Source organism: Erythrolamprus reginae, chromosome Z, assembly GCF_031021105.1.
Source record: "Erythrolamprus reginae isolate rEryReg1 chromosome Z, rEryReg1.hap1, whole genome shotgun sequence".
Lineage (NCBI taxonomy): Eukaryota > Metazoa > Chordata > Lepidosauria > Squamata > Dipsadidae > Erythrolamprus > Erythrolamprus reginae.
In genome coordinates, this window is record NC_091963.1 from 105,186,324 (window position 1) to 105,204,806 (window position 18,483).

At 40.5% G+C, this 18,483-nt stretch overlaps 1 protein-coding gene across 1 annotated transcript in view; it reads left to right on the forward strand.

The window, feature by feature from the left end:
* The window catches only part of LOC139154775 (gasdermin-A2-like), a 36,955-nt gene extending 18,472 nt beyond the window's left edge, over nucleotides 1–18,483 (forward strand). The window contains exons 8-12 of the mRNA XM_070729747.1: nucleotides 430–456; nucleotides 8,942–9,084; nucleotides 11,844–11,994; nucleotides 13,425–13,498; nucleotides 15,031–18,483. Of these exons, the coding sequence (XP_070585848.1) occupies nucleotides 430–456; nucleotides 8,942–9,084; nucleotides 11,844–11,994; nucleotides 13,425–13,498; nucleotides 15,031–15,273 (638 nt within the window). The 3' untranslated portion in view covers nucleotides 15,274–18,483. The remainder of the gene's footprint in view (nucleotides 1–429; nucleotides 457–8,941; nucleotides 9,085–11,843; nucleotides 11,995–13,424; nucleotides 13,499–15,030) is intronic.

Consider the following 18,483-nt stretch of genomic DNA (forward strand, 5'->3'; position numbering starts at 1 on the left):
ACCGGTTCTATAGAACCAGTCCGAACTGGCAGGAACCTACCTCTGAGATCAGGGGTGTCAAACGTGTGACCTTTGGGCTGGATGCATCACGTGCTGGCCATGCCCACCCCCATTTTAGCGAAGGGGAGGAATTTGCCTTAATTTGGGAAAGGCATATTCCAGATCCCTAGGTTTAAGACAAGTTAGTGAAACATTATAAATTTGTAGGATAGTATATGAGCTTTTTGTAAAGCTGTGATTGGCACATCTAAATCTAAAATGCCACAGTTCTTTATATGCAGAAGTAGGTAAGAAAGAAAGCACAGATTTTTTTCAAATTTTTTATTGTCCTGGATGGGAAGGTCAGCTAAACTGACTGCTCTGAGATTGATATTGTTATCATGTCATTCTGTTTATTCATCCTATTGATATTATTCTTTTGCATTTCAGATTTACCAGCTGTGAAATCAAGTGCAGGTAAAATGTATTTGTTCTCTTTCTTTCATTTCTCTCTCTTTTATACATACTACATTTCAGAGGTTTTTGCCCTTGTGGAAGTATGTTTAAGATGTCAATCCAAGCCTAATTAAGCAATCAAAGAAAATCTAAAGGGTTTGCTAAATTCAAAATGAAAAGCCTGCAGTAAATGCTTCTAAATTTTAGCAGCTACTTATACAAGTTACCTAGGGGAGTACAGTGATACCTCGTCTTACAAACTTAATTGATTCCGGGATGAGATTTGTAAGGTGAAAAGTGGGTAAGACGAAACAATGTTTCCCATAAAAATCAACGGAAAAGCAATTAATGCCTGCAAGCCCAAAACTCACCCCTTTTGCCAGCCGAAGCGCCCGTTTTTGTGCTGCTGGGATTCCCCTGAGGCTCCCCTCCATGGGAAACCCCACCTCTGGACTTCCGTGTTTTTGTGATGCTGCAGGGGAATTCCAGCAGAGGAATCCCAGCAGCGCAAAAACGGGTGCTTCACTAGCAACGGAAGTCCAGAGGTGGGGTTTCCCAGCGAGGAGAGCCTCAGCGAAATTGCAGCATCGCAAAAACACGGAAGTCCTCAAAGCCCCACCTCTGGATTTCTGTGTTTTTGTGATGCTGGGATTTCGCTGAGGCTCCCCTCGCTGGGAAACTCCACCTCCGGACTTATGTTGCCAACGAAGCACCTGTTTTTGCACTGCTGGGATTCCCCTGCAGCATCGCAAAAACACGGAAGTCCGGAGGTGGTGTTTCCCATGGAGGGAAGCCTCAGGGGAATCCCAGCAGCGCAAAAACGGGCACTTCGCTGGCAACAGAAGTCTGGACCAGAGGCGGGGCATCCCAGTGGCGGTGGCTTGGGTTTGTAAGGTGAAAATTGTTTGGAAGAAGAGACAAAAAAATTTTAAACCCCAGGTTTATATCTCGAAAAGTTTGTATGACGAGGGGTTTGTAAGACGAGGTATCACTGTACTATAAATCTTAACCATTTAAAATATTGCTAGCTAATTCAAAATTAATTACTAGCAAACTTTTTTCTTTTATGTTATCTTTTTTTCAATTTGAAAACACTTGTTTCTTGGCAAAAAAAGGTACATTGATTTATTCATTTATATTGAATTTTGTGGAAAACAAATAGTGTATCATTTTTTAAAAAAATTACATTACTAGAAGTTATCAATTTCCTATATGTTCAACCTCATAGCAGAAATCATGACAAATTGTAGTCAATGCTTATGTGCAAAAAATGGGGACAGTCAATATTAATATTTCAAAAGGACTCAGTCATAAATCCAATCAACAGAAGAATTAGGAGTCTTGGGGGTTTTCTACTAAAAAAAGTATGTTCAACATGAATAAGGTTACCAGATGTCCCACTTTTAATCATTTGTCCTGTGGCCTACGGCGTTTCAAAAATGTCCCGATTTTGGAATGAAGAGGGGGATGGCCAGCGGCAGGGGGAGAGGAGGAGGGGAGGGGCATGTTTTGAAAAGTCTGGACTCCGGTAGTTTTAAATCAAACTGGTTTATTCATGGCAAGAGAGAATACAAACACTGGAACGGTAGAATTGCCGGAATGAGGGCAACGGCTAACCCGTTGCCCTTTTATACTCTTTTTAACGCGGGCTTTTTACAACTGACACACATTTAACTTTCGCGGCTATTTTCTGAATAGCCGCGTCTTAACCAATCGCAGATTTTCTGCGAATATTTTTAAACAAACACAACACCCCTCCCTCTTCGGCTGAGACCATGATTACGTGTTAATCCACGTCACATAGTCCTGCAAGCGGATTGGTGGTTTCACAGATCTCTGGGACCTGCGCAGTTCATTTTGCTGGGAGCTGCTTGCCTGGACGGCTGGCTCCGTTGCTCCGCTAAGGCTAGTTTCTGACGGGCCTGGTTGCGATGATGCATTTTGATCTTCGCCGGCCGCCAGGGGCAACAAGCAGCCATCGCTGGAGTCTCGAGGTGGTTCTGGTAAGTCCTCTATTGGTTTGTCTACAGTAGGCAAAATGTCTGGGTTAGTCTTCATTCTTTTGCGTAGTTGGTCGACATGCCGATGCCAACTGCGCCCATCTGTTAATATTACAACGTATGTTTTTAAACCTGTTTTATCCAATACTGTGCCATCTTTCCATTTATCGTTCGAATCATAGTCTTTGGCATAAATTAAATCCCCGATGTTAAACTGTCTCTCACTTTGTATTTTTATTTCTTTTTGGTCATTCTGGTAATTTGGGTGAATTCTGTCTAATTTGGAACGAAGGTTTCTGCCCATTAAAAGTTCTGCCGGGCTTTTGTTTGTAGACGCTGACGGCGTAATATGCTGAATGGTTAAAAATTCATCAATTTGTTGTTGCCAATCTCCTAGTGGTGCTTTGTTTAATGCTTCCTTTGTGGTTCTAACCATTCGTTCTGCTTGCCCATTAGCTTGGGGAAAATGAGGTGGAGTGAGCACATGTTTTATGCCCTGGTCTGCAAGAAATAGTTCCATTTGACGGGCTGTTAACTGAGGCCCGTTGTCAGATACCAAAATATCTGGAATACCATGTGTGGCAAACATTTTCCTTAATGCCTTTATAGTTGCACTAGTAGTTGTGGATGCCATAAGTTCAATTTCCAGCCACTTGGAGTATGCATCCACAACCAGTAAAAAGGATTGGCCCCTGATTGGTCCTGCAAAGTCAATATGTATTCTAGACCAGGGCCCTCTTGGTGTTGGCCACTCTGATGGTGTGACTTTTGGTGGGTTGGGTCTTGTTCTCTGGCAGGGTATACAACCACCCACCCATGACTCTATGTCCTTGTCCAACCCTGGCCACCATAAATGACTTCTGGCAATAGTTTTCATTTTGACTATTCCTGGGTGACCTATATGCAATAACTGCAATGCTTGCTTCTGTAAGGATTTTGGAATAACAACCCTGTCTCCCCACAATATACAATCTTTTAACACATTTAATTCAAACTGTCTATTCTTAAAAGGTTGAAATTGGTTTGGTTGTTGTTCAATTGGCCATCCCTTTAATATCCATTGTTTAATATATTTCAAAATTGGATCTGCTTGTGTCTGATTGGCTATTTCTGTTGCTGTTAATAACGTTTGTTTACTAGATTCAATTAATAAAACGCTTGAGGCAGGGGCTGGATCACTGACTAATTCTATTTGGGGGCACCTGCTTAATGCATCAGCATTTCCTATGTCTTTCCCCCCCCTGTGGATTAATGTATAATTGTAAGCGGCTAGAAAAATAGTCCAGCGAGTCATGCGAGGAGAAAGAAAGGCGGGAGTTTGTTTGTTTCCCGCCAAAATGCCTAAAAGCGGTTTATGGTCGGTGATTAACGTAAAGGGCCGACCACAAAGGTAATAATGAAAACGTTTAACTCCAGCGACAAGGGCTAACGCTTCCTTGTCGAGCTGGGAGTAATTCCTTTCAGCTGCCGAAAGAGTTTTAGAATAATAGGCTATTGGGGCTTCTGTGCCGTCCGGAAAGTTATGGCTGAGGACGGCTCCTATGCCGAACGGTGAAGCGTCGCAGGTTAGGGATAAGGGCATAGCTACATTATATTGAACTAGGACACTATTGGAGGAAAGTAAATTTTTTACTGCTTGGAAAGCGGCTTGTTCTTTTGGTCCCCACGTCCAGGCAGAGTCTTTCTTTAGGAGGTTATGAAGCGGTTCTGCCACCGTCGCTTTCTGTTTAAGAAAGACGGAATAAAAGTTAAGGAGTCCTAGGAATGCTTGTAAGTCTGTCTTATCTGAAGGGGTGGGGGCATTTCTTATGGCATCAACTTTGTCATTTGTGGGGTGAATTCCAAAACGATCTATTGTAAAACCCAAGAATTCAACTTTGGGCACAGCCCAAGAACATTTGTCTGCTTTTAAATGGAGTCCTGTTTCTTTAAATTTAGTTAAAACGCGCCTGATTCTGTCCCATAACTCAGATTTGGATGTGGCTGATATTAATACGTCGTCGAAATATGGAACGACCCCAGGAATATTATTTAAAATGCGTTCCATCAGACCCTGAAAGATACCTGGGGCGGTAGAGACTCCAAATTGGAGCCGGGTGCATTTAAAGGCACCTCTATGCGTTACGATTGTCTGGGCTTCAGAGGTGTCTTGATCTACGGTGAGCTGTTGATATGCCTGTGCCAGGTCCAACTTCGCGAAGATGGACCCATTTCCTAAGGTGTGCAAGAGTTGTTGCACTACTGGGATTGGATAGGCATTATGCTGTAGTGCTTTATTAATCGTGGCTTTATAATCTGCGCAAATTCTAATAGAGCCATCCGGCTTAACGGGCGTTACAATAGGAGTTTCCCATTTAGCATGGTCAGTGGGAACTAAAATGCCCTGAGCTATTAATTTGTCCAATTGTTCATCCACTTTAGGTAAAAGTGGAATGGGGATTCTGCGGGGCTTTAATCGGATGGGCGGAATATTTGGGTCCAAATTAAACGAAATGGGGCTGCCTGTATATTTACCCAGAGCGCTAGAGAAAACTTCGGGAAATTCTTTCAATAAATCATTTGGGTCAAAAGAGTCACATACATTGTTAACCCCTGAAATTTCAATACCTAAAGGTTGTAACCATCGAAGTCCCAGTAAGGAGTGTTTAGGACCGTCAACCACTAACAGAGGTAAAAACCCTTGAAATTTTTTAAACGCAATAGGAACATTTAAGCAGCCTAACACTGGAATTGAATGGCCCTGAAAATCACTCAAACCCGGTTCCCAAGGTTGCAAGTCAGTTTGTTTTACACGAGGTAAATATAATTTAAGTTTTTCCCAAGGCATTATGGAATGTCTGGAACCGGTGTCTAATTCCATTTGGCAGGGGTGGCCGTTGAGGAAAAGAGAAACAAATAGCTTGTTTTCCGCAGCGGGAAAATTGCAGTTTACGGAAGAAGGGGAGTTACCTCGTTGGTTAGAAGAGGGCGAGTTGTCAGCCGGGCGGGAAACGTTGCGCGAAAACGGTGGTCGTCGATTCCTCGGTGAAAAATAGGGTCGTTGGTTTTGCTGAGTTGCTGGAGTTGGGTTGGCGGCGCGGCAGACTTCGGCGATGTGGCCGCGGCGCTGGCAACGGCGGCAGTAGGCGTCCTTGAAATGGCAGCGAAAACGAGGGTGGTTTCCGTTGCAGCCGGCACATCTGTCCGCACGGGAGGCTTCTTTGGCGTCGTGGTCGGAGGCTCTTCGGATTTGGAGACAGGTGTCGTCTGGAGTAGCGGATTCCGAGTGTTTTTCATCAGAAGGGCAGGCGTGCCAAGGTGATTCATCAGGGATGTGATGAACGGTTGAGGTTGCGCGTTTAATTTCGGCAACAGATGTTTCAGATACCTCGGAGGCTTTTGCTGCCTTTAGAATGTCTTGGAGAGAGGCATCCTCATCAACTAAGTATTTTTTCTGGAGCGTGATATTGGTTAGACCGAAAATAAGGCGGTCAATCAGCTGTTCCTCTGGATCCTTATATTTGCACTTCGGGAGGAGTGCGCGTAGGCGAGTTATAAAATCGTTGGTGGATTCTCCGTCCGCTTGCCTCATCTGAGCGAATTGGTGGCGGTATACGCGGACAGGAGTCGTCGGCTGATAATGAGCGGCAAGCTTTGCTTGTAAAGTTGACCATGCGACGGTTTCCAGGGTGTCTGGGTCAACGAGTGTAGAGGCTAGGCTGTAGACTTCTGTGCCGCAATAAGCGAGGAATATAGCTTTCTTCCTCTCGTCATCGGCGTCATGTAGATTGCTCGCTTTCAAGAAAAATGTAAATTTGGACATATACGAGGTCCAAGCTTCCGTCTCGGAGTTGAATACGGGCGGCGGTGGAGCCATGGCCGAGTTCATGGCTGCGTTAGCGGGAGTTCGACCTCCTCGTCGCCACTGAAAAGTCTGGACTCCGGTAGTTTTAAATCAAACTGGTTTATTCATGGCAAGAGAGAATACAAACACTGGAACGGTAGAATTGCCGGAATGAGGGCAACGGCTAACCCGTTGCCCTTTTATACTCTTTTTAACGCGGGCTTTTTACAACTGACACACATTTAACTTTCGCGGCTATTTTCTGAATAGCCGCGTCTTAACCAATCGCAGATTTTCTGCGAATATTTTTAAACAAACACAACATGTTTCAATTATGCCCCTCCTCCTCCTCTTCGTTGGTAGAGAGGTCTTTTCCCTGCCCCCACCCCTGCCCCAACCAAGCCATGCTGACCATGGCTTGGTTGGTCAAAGGCAGTGCTGTGGAGCTAATCTTACCTGCCTCCCTTCCTTTCATCTTCACAACAGCCCTGCCAGGCAGGCAGGCAGAGATCGGCGATACTTTGTGCCCAGCTGGGAAGGGAAAACTTAGTGTTAACTCTTTTATTGGAGGCTTTCGACCCATTTTAGGAAGTCCCAAATTAGGCAGAGCCCCTCACGCCCTGGTCCCCACTCCGCAGCCCCGCAGCTCAGGTACCCTGCCTGACACTTTGTGGGTTCGAAGCTGGAAATGCCTCTTCGCCTACCTTGATGGAATTCTGCTGGGACTGGAGCAGGCCTTGGTGCCCAGAAACCCCCCCCCCCAAGAGAGAGCTGGCACCGGGGGGGGGGGTGAGAATAGCACTGATACATCAACCCCCCATGCCTCACTCTTCATGCGCGAATTCCCCATCCAGCCTCCCCTGCAGCATTAGCAGCTCAAGGTGCCTGGCTGGATTCTGGAGGCAGGGAGGGGGTCTCATTTGGGGGGGAATGGTGCTTGGGAGCCACCATAGCAGCCGGCGCCGCGAGGAGATAAGGAGGAGGCAGCGCTGAGCCCTGGAGCAGCCCCATATTGGCTAGGAATTAAGAAAGCTAAAGATGCCCGTCAGAAGATGAACTGATGCCTCCTTAACTGTAGTTCTACATCCCCCCCCAAAAAACATTATTTTCATTGGCTCTCTATCTTAATACAAAACCTGAAGCCAGAAATTTGATTGATTGGATTTATATGCCACCCCTCTCCAAAGACTCAGGGCAGCTTACAATATATAAAACACAACAGAAACATCCTAAATCCAAATTTAAAATTATACTAACTAATCTAAAACCCCAATTCCTTAAAAACCAATCACTCTCATTCAGACAATCAAACATATATTCCATTCATCATCCGGGAGCTAATGTCTAATGGGCCGAGGCCTGTCGGCACAGGTGGGTCTTTAGGCTCCTGTGGAAGGCGGGGAGGGTGTGAGCAGTTTGAATCTCTGGGGAGAGCTGGTTCCAGAGGGCCAGGGCCTCCACAGAAAAGGCTCTTCTCCTAGGCCCCACCAAATGACATTGTCTAGTTGATGGGACCTGGAGAAGGCCGACTCTGTTGTGACCTGACCAGTCGCTTATGATGTTCATGGATGGTGAGGGGAGTGCAGTGGTGGGATACGAACCAGAATGCCAAATTGCGCTCACCTCCGCGGCTTGCAAGTTCTTGCAGGGCCAGCGCGATTTTGCTTCCGCACCTGTGGAGGTAGTAAAATCGCGCACGGATCCGCAGGAGTGCCCGTGTTTCAGCTAGGTTTTTGGTTCCGTGCATGCCAAAACACCGGCGTACCTGTGGCTCCGTGCATGATTTTGCTACCTCCACAGGTGTGGAAGAAAAATCGCGCTGGCCCCACAAGAACTTATGAGCTGCAGCGGCGAGCACAATTTAGCATTCTGGTTCGTATCCCACCGCTGCACTTCCCTCACCATCCACGAACATCATAAGCGACTGGTCAGGTCCCACAGAGTTGGCCTTCTCCAGGTCCCATCAACTCTAAGAAAGAAGGGAAGAGAAGATATAGTAATAGACCATATCAATGAAAGAATAGAAGAATAGTGGTGGTTATCTGTGATAATTTGATCAAAACCCACAACAGCTTGCATTCTCACATATTATTCACTATTTACTCTTTTGCACAGTTACTGCTACTCCATTATTGCTACTCCAACTGCTATTCCTTGGGAGTACTGCTAGAAGAAAACATTCCTTTTTAGGCTGCTTTATTTCTACACACAAATATGTACCTCCTTCTCTCTTCTCTCAACATGCCTTGAGCTGTTTCATACCACAGAGATTATAGTCAACCTTGCCATCCTGATGCTGGAGAGGGGTTTTAAAGAAAAGGGAAGAAAGCATCACAGAGGGTAGCAATTTTCTGGGAAGCCTGTAATAACAATGATGATGATGATGATGAAACAATGAACCACAATTCATTCAGAAACCACATTGTAAAAAAATATACAGAACTTAAAAGACTGCAATACTATATGCTGGCAAATATTTATTACTGTGCTCAGTTAAAATAATATCCAATTTTTATTTTTTTGCTTTTTTTTTATCCTGCTTCTTTTCATGTACAACTTAAGCCAATGAATATACCAATTCTCCCTTTCCCACCTATTTTACCCACATTTTTTTCTTCTGGGCGTTAGCCAGGATAAGAACAGCAAACACTGATTTTTAACACTTTTGTTTCTGTCCGGGAAGGCACCAGGAAAAACCTTCGAAGGGAAGTTGATAAAGAATATGCACCATTTTCTTTAATGACTTCAAAACTGCGTGGCAAATTTCTAGCTAGTTTGGTGGCTCTAATGAGGAAAAGTGACCTTTTGGGAGAACTAGTGCTCCAGGTAAAGAAGTTTCTGTTGTTAATACTGTGGTTCATTTTCTTTTCTTCTCATAGTTCTATGTAACTGTAGCAGCTGTATATGATCTATAGAAGAGTATATCGTTATATGCCATATTTTTACAAACTTCAAACTTGACAACTTTAAACCTTGTGGACTTCAAGTCCCAGAATTCCTCCTCCAGTCATGCTGGCTCAGGAATGGGAGCTGTAGCCCACAAGTCTTAAACTTTCCAAGTTTGAAGACCCTTGCACCCCTAACTCCTAACCCAGTGGTCTTCAAACATCATAGCTTTAAGGTTAGTGGACTTCAACTCCCAGAATTCTTCCTCCAGTCATGCTAGCTCAGGAATGGGAGTTGAAGTCCACAAATCTTAAACTTGCCAGCTTTAAGGTTAGTGGACTTCAACTCCCAGAATTCCTCTTCTAGTCATGTTAGATGAAGTAATTAGAAGACACACACACACATTTTTGTGAAAAATGGCCATTTTCACCCAGTTTTTCCCAAACATGGGGTGGGCAAAGGCTTTGGGAAGCCTGTAGAGAACTCCTAGGGGCTGGGAATGGCAAAAATGCCCCCATTTTTTTCAAAGGCCCTATGATGGGCATAAAAAATAATATTGAGGAACAAGAAGAAGAGCCACAACTATGACAACCATTAGATCAAAGATATCTGAGCCTAGAGCACAACTGTAACCTGAGCCAGCATCCCAGGCAAGAGTTTTGAGTTATCTTGAAGATAAAAGAGAAGGAAGGGAGGCATACTGATATTTGCAAGATTAATGTAAATTCTTCAAGGTATTCAAGACCACCCTGCAAAACCAAAGCCAGAAATTATTATTTCTGTTACTATGACTTTATAATAAGTAGTATTAGCATGCATGACTTTCCTAATCTGGTTACCTTGAAGGGCTGTCATTTATCCTTGCAATATGATTTTGCTTAACTTTTTGGGATATTTGGGTTCTGAGATCTAAACAACTGCCAACTTTCAGGTATCAACTACATACATTATTGTTTCTCCCAGAATTTGGGGGAAGTTCAAGAGGATCTGGCAGGCAGAAAGGAGGAAGTTACATTGAGGGGCTGCCAGTCAGACAATAACCAAAAGTCACAATATCCTTTTCGTCTAACACTAGAAAAGATTTTGAAAAGAATGACTTAAGTTTCCTAATCACAAATTTTAAAAAGCATTTTCCCTTATGTTTCCTAAGCTTTTCTTTATATTTTAAAAAATCATTTAAATTCCCAGTGGACAGCAGTATTCAGATTCAATTCTCACATTACAGTAACCCATCCATATGCATGTGTACTACCAAATCCATCTGCTAGAGGTATAACAAGCAGGAAGAGGGAGATTGTGATCCCCTTATATAGAGCGCTGGTGAGACCACATTTGGAGTACTGTGTTCAGTTCTGGAGACTTCACCTACAAAAAGATATTGACAAAATTGAACGGGTCCAAAGATGGGCTACAAGAATGGTGGAAGGTCTTAAGCATAAAACGTATCAGGAAAGACTTAGTGAACTCAATCTGTATAGTCTGGAGGACAGAAGGAAAAGGGGGGACATGATCGGAACATTTAAATATGTTAAAGGGTTAAATAAGGTTCAGGGGGGAAGTGTTTTTAATAGGAAAGTGAACACAAGAACAAGGGGACACAATCTGAAGTTAGTTGGGGGAATGATCAAAGGCGACATGAGAAAATATTATTTTACTGAAAAAGTAGTAGATCCTTGGAACAAACTTCCAGCAGATGTGGTTGGTAAATCCACAGTAACTGAATTTAAACGTGCCTGGGATAAACATATATCCATTGTAAGATAAAATACAGGAAATAGTATAAGGGCAGACTAGATGGACCATGAGGTCTTTTTCTGCCGTCAGTCTTCTAATATTTATTTATTTATTTATTTATTTATTTATTTATTTATTTATTTATTTATTATTTATTTATTTATTTATTTATTTATTTATTTATTTATTTATTTATTTATTTATTTATTTATTTATTTATTTATTTATTTATTTATTTATTTATTTTGTCCAATACACAATGAGGGTTTTAGTGGGTATATATCTACATACACATAGTAAAATACATGATGAAGGTTATAGAGGAGATATGAGTGTTCATCAGAATCAAGCAGATATTTTGAATAATATTGTCATAGGTTCTTTTAGAAAGGCCCAATTTGGTGGCTCAAGACACAAAAGATTCAACAACACAGTCCCTAGACAAAACCCACAACAGCTTGCGTTCTTTTATTTATTTTATTGATTGATTTTGTCCTATACACAATGAGGGTTTTAGTGGGTATACACATAGTAAAATACATGATGAAGGTTATAGAGGAGATACTCATAGTAAAATATATCTAAGAAATAATAGAAAAGAAGATATAGTAATAGAACGTATCAATGAAAGAATAGAAGAAGAGATATAGGAATAGAAGAAAGGTATAGGAGATATAGGAGAGCAATAGGACAGGGGACGGAAGGCACTCTAGTGCACTTGTACTCGCCCCTTACTGACCTCTTAGGAATCTGGATAGGTCAACCGTAGATAATCTAAGGGTAAAGTGTTGGGGATTTGGGGAATACACTATGGAGTCTAGTAATGAGTTCCACGCTTCGACAACTCGGTTACTGAAGTCATATTTTTTACAGTCAAGTTTGGAGCGGTTAATATTAAGTTTAAATCTGTTGTGTGCTCTTGTATATATTATTTTCCTGCCTATTCCTCCAACTCAAACCTCTAGCTGGAAGAGGTTCTTGAGGATCCTGAACAAGTCAAACTAAATACGGACAAATCAGAGCTTAAGAATCTAATGGACAACTTGCACGATGGCAAAGGAGCAATTGTCACTGAACTTGCTGAGGCTACCCTCTATTTTCTTCAGGCTCTTGATGGTAAAAATAGTCTCTCAAATTATAATGTTCATTAATAATTCACTAACTTTCATTACCATGGTCATTAATAATACACTAACTAAGAACAAGTAAAATTGGAAGTTAAACACATATTTACAGAATTCTTCCTCTCTCAGGAAGACTGGCAGTTAAGAAATGCAAAATATAATAAAATAAAAATTTGCAAGATGTTTTTCTACAAACATCTACCTGTTGTTTAATTGACTACAAATAAGACATCAACTGGCTATCACTTTCTTAACTAGTACTTGTATCTTTGCATGAAGGCTGACAAGATATTACTATTATTTTTAACCAAAACAGAAAAAAAAAGAGCTAGAGTCATCATGCATAAGTATGGGTGAGGGTCGGGGGGAGAGAGATTTCCAATGTTGTTGACTCTGTTTTAAATAAATCCTACACATAATCAGAGTGTTATGTCTCAAATAGGTTGAATATCTTTATCTGGAAATGTATAGGAATGGCAAAATCTGTTGAAATCCTTGAAGCAACAAGGGGGTCATTGTTTAGTGACCCTAACTGGGACTGTCAATTCACTAATTAAGTGGAGCAGTTTGCCAGTGAAACCTCTATTATGCTTACAATCTCACTTCAGCTTTCCTTTGCTTTATAGACCTGCAGATATTGTAAATGTGAGGATTAATCAAAAAGTTATTTTTTTTATCACCATTGTAATTGCGAACCCATTTTAGCAAGTGGTTTAGCACTTGCTAAATGAGGCAGGTGCTAAACAAAATGTATCCATAGGCCATCATAGAATGGGCACACACTGTTCATACATAGCATAAAGAAATATGAAGACTTGTTTCCAAAAGGTTTCTTAATGGGTAATAATGGGCAATATTATAAATAAATGTTAGCTGTATTTAGGATAAAAAAAAACAGAGAATATCAGGAAATGCAACTTTAGACATGGTTGAAATCCATCCTTTGTGCTAATTCATCATGGCTTTACATACTATAGGAACATAGCTATGACTTATTCAATAGGCCACGATTAAAATAAACCATGGTTAAGGCCAATAAAATTCATTGATAACTTGATCAAAATTTATTAAATGGGTTTTCACTTTGTGAATTCACAATGGCTGAATTCAAACACAATAGAAAGCTAGAAACATACCGTAGGATCCTGACTTAATATAATACTGATGTAACTTACCACTGAAAGGTAAATTGCAAGGAATCAGAACTGATCTGTGATTTAGTATGGCTAATCCAGTTTCATTTGTTTATATTGGTTATGCATTCCAGCTTAGAATTTGCTATAGATAATGTACGGGTAATTAATTTCAAATTAATCTAAACCATTTCTTCCAATTGATAATAAACAATTTTGGGCAGTTATTTTTGATGTAACATTTTCTAGAACAAACCTATTTTCTCAATTTGTTTTTTATAAAATCCAGAGCTGACAGAGGTCCAGATAATGCTATTGGTAGAATCTAAGGAAAAAAATATTATATCCCAGCAACTGAAACTGGTAAGAGAACTTCTGAAGCAAAAATAATTTGCCTTATTCTTTATTCTATTCATTCTTTTTAAGGCATTAAGATATTATACGTGAGTTTTCTCTAGCTCATGAGTGTGAAACTTGATAGTGTCACTCGACATCATAAGATGTATTGCGATGTTTTTTGCCTTTGCGGAGCCAGAGTGGATGTTGCCTTTGCGTGATGTATCCAGTCCACAAGCCAGCAGTTCGACCACCTGGCTCTGGCTGAATTAAGAGGCTATGTGTACAAGGCTATATCTTCTGCTTGTTTATTGTAGAACAACAGAAATGTTAAGCGTACTTTGGGTTTCTGTTGTACTTTTATGCTCATAAAACATTGAAGCATGCACACCAGGCGGTCCTCAGCTTTTGGTCACAATTGGTACCAGAATTTCTTTTATTACATAACTCAGTCATCATGTGAATCGACACTCAATATTATTAATTTTGTGACTCAGACACATTTTATCATCACTTTTGCCATGAATGTTAGGGTAAGTCACTGCAGTCGTTAAATGAATCCAGCTTCCCATTAGCTTCTTGGAGGCAAGCAGGGAAAATGACAAATGATGGTCACATATACTGCAAACATGTTAAATACATGCCAGGTGGCAAGCACCTGATCTATGGTCATATGACTGTGGCAATGTTGCAATGTTGAAAAGTATAAGTCTTAAGTCATTTTTTTCCAGTGCTGTTGTTAAACTTAAGTGGTTAATCCAGTGCTAAATCAATGGTTGTAAACGGACCTCCTGAATATACCGGTACTTTGGCTACAACTGATGTACAGTGCATACAAAACTGTTTCAAATCCAAACATTTTGAGATTAAATAGATCGTTTTACTCTCGTTTCATGCTTAGAATATTTTTAGGATGCTCAAAGCAGAATTGCATCACTTTGTTTATTTTTTGTTTATTTATTTATTTGTCCAACAATTATAGGGTGATAATTTGTACATATTAAACATTAGATAAGTAACGATAAAAAGTAGACAATAGGACAGGGATGGTAGGCACAATGGTGCGCTTATGCACGCCCCTTACAGACCTCTTTAGAAAGGAGGAGAGATCAATTGTAGATAGTCTAAGGTTAAAGGTTTTGGGGTTAGGAGTAGAAACCGCAGAATCAGGTAGTGCATTCCAGGCGTTGATTACTCTGTTGCTGAAGTCGTATTTTTTGCAGTCAAGTTTGGAGCGGTTGACATTTAGTTTAAGTCGATTTCGTGCTCGTATGTCATTGCGGTCGAAGGTGAAGTAGTCGTTAACAGGTAGGACTTTTTGGTATATGATTTTATGAACTATAATTAAGTCGGAACGGAGACAATGGAGTTGTAAGACCAGTGAAATTCTAATAAGACCAGTGAAATTACAAGGTTATAGCATTGCAAACTTGAAACTTAATACTAATATAATGCCATATGCACACAGCATTTTATATTGACCTCGATTGATTTTCTACATGTGTATATTACTGATCAAATACTGCAAACTCTATTTTATTTGTTTCTTGTTTTCAAAGGTTGAAGGAATCATAGGCGAATATTTCTGCAATAAAAAACAGAATTTTACTGTAGCAGACCAGCAGCTACCTGAAGAGGAATGGGATATAACTGGAGCATTAATTGAAGAAATAAGTGGAATATCTATACAACGAAGTGGATGCACTGTTACTGTATCTGTACCCCCTGATGTTTCTTCAACCCTCCCTGCACTATATGTGGCCCTATTTGCACTTGCTCTTCTCTCTAAGGAAAGTTTTTAAGCCATTCTTGTAAACCAGAATATGTTTGCAGATAGAAAAGAATAATGCACAAATGCAGAAGTCTGATATATTCAAAATGAAAGTTGTAATCTGACAGCCTTATTTGAAAGGAAGCTTGTCTGAGAATATCAATTTATATTAGGTATTTATTTACATTCAATTTTCCCCAATTGCATTCACAAAAAACTCTAAATCATTTGGATGGGAGTTAACAGGCTCAAGCTACACCCCAAAACTGAGTGGCTGTGGGTTCTGCCCCTGAAGGACCATACTATCTTTGGTTCGGGGGGGGGGGGAGAAATAACCCCCTCAGATCGGGTTCGCAACTTGGGTGTCCTCCTACATCCCCAGCTGATACTAGATCAACACCTTTCAGCTGTGGTTAGGGGGATCTTTCCACAGGCTCGCCTAGTGCACCAGCTGCGACCCTACCGAGACCAAGAGGCTCTTCACATGGTCACCCATGCTCTTATCACCTCATGCAGCTGTGAGAGCTATTGTGTATCATTACAACTCTCTGCAAGCTGCACTGGCTCTCGCTCTTTATTTTTATTTATTTTATTTATTTAATTGGATTTGTATGCTGCCCCTCCGAGGACTCACAGCATATATATAAAAAAACAGAACAATAATATAATTCAATTAGTACTACAATATTAAAAACAATTAAAAAGAGAAGATTAACCTAAAAAATTAACTTATTAACCAAACATTCAGCAATCATCAAAGCTTTGCATGGTTTAGGACCAGACTATCTTTGAGACCGCCTTCTACCGCACAGCTCCAAGTTTTTAATAAGGGTCCACACAGTTGGTCTTCTCCAGGTCCCGTCTACCAAACAGTGTCGGCTGGCAGGGCCACAGGGAAGGGCCTTCCCTGTGGTGGATCCAATGCTCTGGAACCAACTGCATTTAGAGATCCATACTACACCCACCCTACTGGCCTTCTGGAAAACTCTTTAAGACCTGGCTTTTCCAGCAGGCTTGGGGCCATTGATCGAATGAGATTACTATCTTGATCCGACCATGAGTGATTAAGAGATATGCATAGTTTTATGAAGGGCTATTAATGTATTCTTAAACTGTCTTTTAATTGTTGTTTTTATTGAAAGCTGCCCAGAGTCATATGGAGTTGGATGGCATATTAATTAATTAATTAATTAATTAATTAATTAATTAATTAAATACATTTGTAGTTTGGCTTAATGGATCGTTCAAACCTAGATTAGGGCCAGTCAGAAACCATTACAGTGATTAAAATAATAACTAAATATAAGAAGAAAAAGAAAAACTAGATTTGCAGGCAATGTTCCCTTTAATTTTTTTTCGGTTTGGACAGAAAAGTATAATGTCTGAGCAGCATATTTTCATGCCTGGGTGTGGATCGGTTAGAAATAAAAAGTGACCTCAGGACACACAGCAATGGTCATAAATATGAAACGGCAGCAAAGTTTTGATCCTGCGATCATCAGGCTGCTGTGAAGGTCTTAAGTGTGAAAAGAATGCATAAGTCACTTTTTTCAGGGCCGTTGCGACTTTGAACGGTCAGTAAATGAACCATTGTAAGTCAAGGACTACCTGCCTTCCCCCCTAGATGTTTTCTGTGGAGCTTCAAAATGGACTCCTGATCTGCTTCTAAAAGAGTCCACTGGTCAGACAGATAATCCTCGACTTCTGTTCTGACCCCAATGGAGGCCAATGTTTCTATCTCCTGAGAAAGACGGTTATTAAGTGAGTTCTGCCTCACTTTACCACCTTTCTTGCCACAGTCGTTAAGTGAATCCCTGAAGTTGCTTGTCAGGAGGTCCCAAAAGATGTTCACATAACCCTGGGACATGGCCACCATCATAACTATGTTGTCAAGTGTCCCAAGTTTTATCCAATAATCCTTTTATTTTTCTAGAAGGAAGAATAAAAAGAATAAAATGGAAAAGGGGATTAAAAGGGGATACAAAAAATAAAAAAGAAAAGTGTTCAATTCAAAGTTCTGCTTAGGTTAAAGAAATTGGAGTTTGAGAATGGTTGATTAATCTTGGAGTATTGTTTTGTTTGCTCTTTTTTAATTTTAATTATTTTTTCTATTTAGATATATGAATTTAGGAATTGCTGATCTGTTTGAATACAGTTAGAAGTACTGTATTGATTATAATAAGATATGTAGTAGGTGATACTGATTTGGATTAATGCATAAATGGAATTGAATTTAGAATTGTTGGGGAGATTAACGATATTAATGATTTTTAATTGATTGAAAATAGAGAATATTTAGAATTTTTTCCGTTTTTTTCTTTTCTCAAATTGACTGAAATTTATGATTAATAATTCAGTAAGAAATGTAGATAAGTATTAATTGGCTAAATGTTAGATGGGCTGAAATAATTTTTAAATTTGGGATTAGATAAATGTACTATTTAGAGGGGGGAAGCAGTCTGAAATTTGTATATGTTTTGTTTTTAATTTTCTTTTGTTAGCATCTTATTGGCTATACAAGATTTTCTTGGTTTATAGAAAAATGTATAAAGAAAGAAGGAAGCACTATAATTATTGTTGTACTTTTTGAAGGAACATTAAGGAGGGAATTTAATTAAAAGAAAATGTATGTAACTGGATGACAAAATTAGAAAAAAAACTTTTGAAACTTTTTGATGATTGATATTTGTTATTAATAAAATACCACATTTTATTCAGGGAAAATTAGATGGTACACTTGCTTGCTATCCGCTGCCACAGTAATGGGGAGAGCGAAGATTGGTATTTGGGTGGGGGATTGAGCTGGAGAGAGATGCCCTGTGTGAATTAAAAGGGAGGTTTGCTCCCATGTTCTACTGCACAGCTGGGTGGACTTGTTTATGCCCAGTCAAGGTCAACCATCTCAGAGTATCAGATGGGCAAAAACTCCTGAAGATGTGGTCCACATGATACCACTTGGATTGGGGATTGGACATTGGAGCCAAGGTGGCGCAGCAGGTAGAGTGCAGTACTGCAGGCCACTAAATCTGACAGGAGATCTGTAGGTCAGCGGTTCAAATTTCATCACCGGCTCAAGGTTGACTCATCCTTCCATCCTTCCAAGGTAGGTAAAATTAGGACCCGGATTGTGGGAGCGATATGCTGACTCTGTTAAAAAGTGCTATTGCTAACATGTTGTAAGCTGCCCTGAATCTAAGGAGAAGGGCAGCATTTTTAAAAATCCAATAAATAAATAAATAAA